The sequence below is a fragment of the Hibiscus syriacus genome, unplaced genomic scaffold (genome assembly GCF_006381635.1).
Source record: "Hibiscus syriacus cultivar Baekdansim isolate YM2019G1 unplaced genomic scaffold, ASM638163v2 tig00110122_pilon, whole genome shotgun sequence".
Lineage (NCBI taxonomy): Eukaryota > Viridiplantae > Streptophyta > Magnoliopsida > Malvales > Malvaceae > Hibiscus > Hibiscus syriacus.
The window spans coordinates 1,399,873-1,401,575 of NW_024062598.1; the positions used below are offsets into that span (position 1 = coordinate 1,399,873).

Below are 1,703 nucleotides of genomic sequence, written 5' to 3' on the forward strand. Positions count from 1 at the left end.
AAATGGAATAGAGATTTAGGGTCTTGAAAGAGATATTATTTTAAGGTGGGAGATTTCTTTTTCGAATGAATGAGACGTGGGATTATTTTTAGTTTATATTATTTTCATTAAAATTTAATTATTTTTTAAATTTAAATAAATATTTTGGTTGAAATATTAAATATGATGTGTCAACGTATAATTGGTTAAAAGATATTCTTTTCGAACGGGAATAACAAAAGATTTTAAAATAGTGAAGAAAATAATTTAGGTACCTGATTTGATAAATAAAAAAAATTAGTTTAGGTACTCAAGAAAAATAACATAGTTTGAGGGCTGATTTTTCATGTAAGCCCTACTGAAATCAATACACGGAGTTTTACAGTACAAACCACTGTTTGGTTGCATAAAAGTGTAACGAATCAATAATTGACGCGTCATTAAAAATGGTAGAACCGACATTTAATTTCTTAAAGGAAAAGTATTTGCTGTCTTATTTGACCGTAAAAGACTCAAAAGGCCCAAACTTTTCTTTCATCTCCTTGGCTTAGCAAATCTCATAGGAGCTCCGCTTTCTCGATCCGATCACTGGAGCGGTCATTAACGTTACCGTCGAAGCGGTCTGCATTCGTGAGGTAAGCTTTTGGTTCCCTTTCTCCTCAAGATTTTGTTTTACTGTTTTTTTTGTCAATTTGTTCAATAAATCTGAAGTTATTTCTTTTATTTTTCTTGCGTTTATTTTTCTTTTATTTTCATTTAATTAAAATAACTAAGCTCCTTATCCCTGGATGTATCTGAAATATCGTTCCCTTGAAAATTTATTTTCTTTCGTTGTTTGTTTATAGAATCGCAAAGCAAATAATGTCAATAAGGTTTGGATACCGAAATATCGGGTTTTCCTCACATCTTTATTATAATCATGTGTGATTCATGGCCGTTGTATTGAGCAAAAAGAAGTTACATCTGATAGAAATTGAATTATAAGTTCAGATGATTTGAGCAACGTATTTTTACTAATTTGATTGTTGTTATTTATTTTTGTATAAATTTGTAGTCTTCTATTCTATTGTTTTATTTTTAGCTGATCATTGCCGGTGCCTGTAATTATTCTTCCAAGAATTTATATACATTTTTTATAGGCGTTAGAGATATGAACTGGGTTCAGCGTAAGATCTATCTCTACAATGTCACCTTTGGACTCTACATGCTGGATTGGTGGGAACGTTACCTTTTCAGTATCCTTTTTTCACTTCATTTTTATCTGAAGATACCTAGTATGTATAAGTTCTGTTTTAGAATTCTTGGGATTTGAACACTGTAAGGGCCGCTAGTATTTTGTCATGATAACTTCATCATCATTCCTCTTTTACATAAGAAAGGGAAGCCTCTCATATAGTCATATCACATATGACAAAATTATGCTGATATTGCTATATAAGGAGCTGTTTCTAGTATTCTGCTATGTCATCATTTTAGTATTTGGTCTGTTGGCATAATTTTACAGTTTGATTTTGGAATTTTGAGAAAATTGGTTTTCTTATCTTTGAATTAGAATAGTCAAAGGGTCCTATTCTTTGTTCACCGCAATAGTTTTTAAGTCCATGTACCATTGTAATGTCTCAAATGTTAGTTCCTAAACTTTGGAAGACACGTTGGTGATTGTGTTGATGTGGTTTCTCTTCTACAACAGCTCACGATACGTAACTGAGTTCTGCAAAAGGTAG

At 31.4% G+C, this 1,703-nt stretch overlaps 1 protein-coding gene across 1 annotated transcript; it reads left to right on the forward strand.

The window, feature by feature from the left end:
• Positions 1 to 506: 506 nt before the first annotated feature.
• On the forward strand, positions 507 to 1,703 carry LOC120215490. The gene is made up of 3 exons (XM_039213164.1): positions 507 to 614; positions 1,119 to 1,214; positions 1,627 to 1,703. The coding sequence occupies exons 2-3, from the start codon at positions 1,130 to 1,132 to the stop codon at positions 1,701 to 1,703; spliced, it is 162 nt and encodes a 53-aa protein (XP_039069095.1). The 5' UTR covers positions 507 to 614; positions 1,119 to 1,129.

Bases quoted from the DNA above. Each gene is read 5' to 3' on its own strand.
- LOC120215490 (XM_039213164.1), top strand. From the start codon at position 1,130: ATGAACTGGGTTCAGCGTAAGATCTATCTCTACAATGTCACCTTTGGA. The intron at 1,215-1,626 runs GTATCCTTTTTT...AAACTTTGGAAG, and splicing joins GTGGGAACGTTACCTTTTCA to ACACGTTGGTGATTGTGTTG.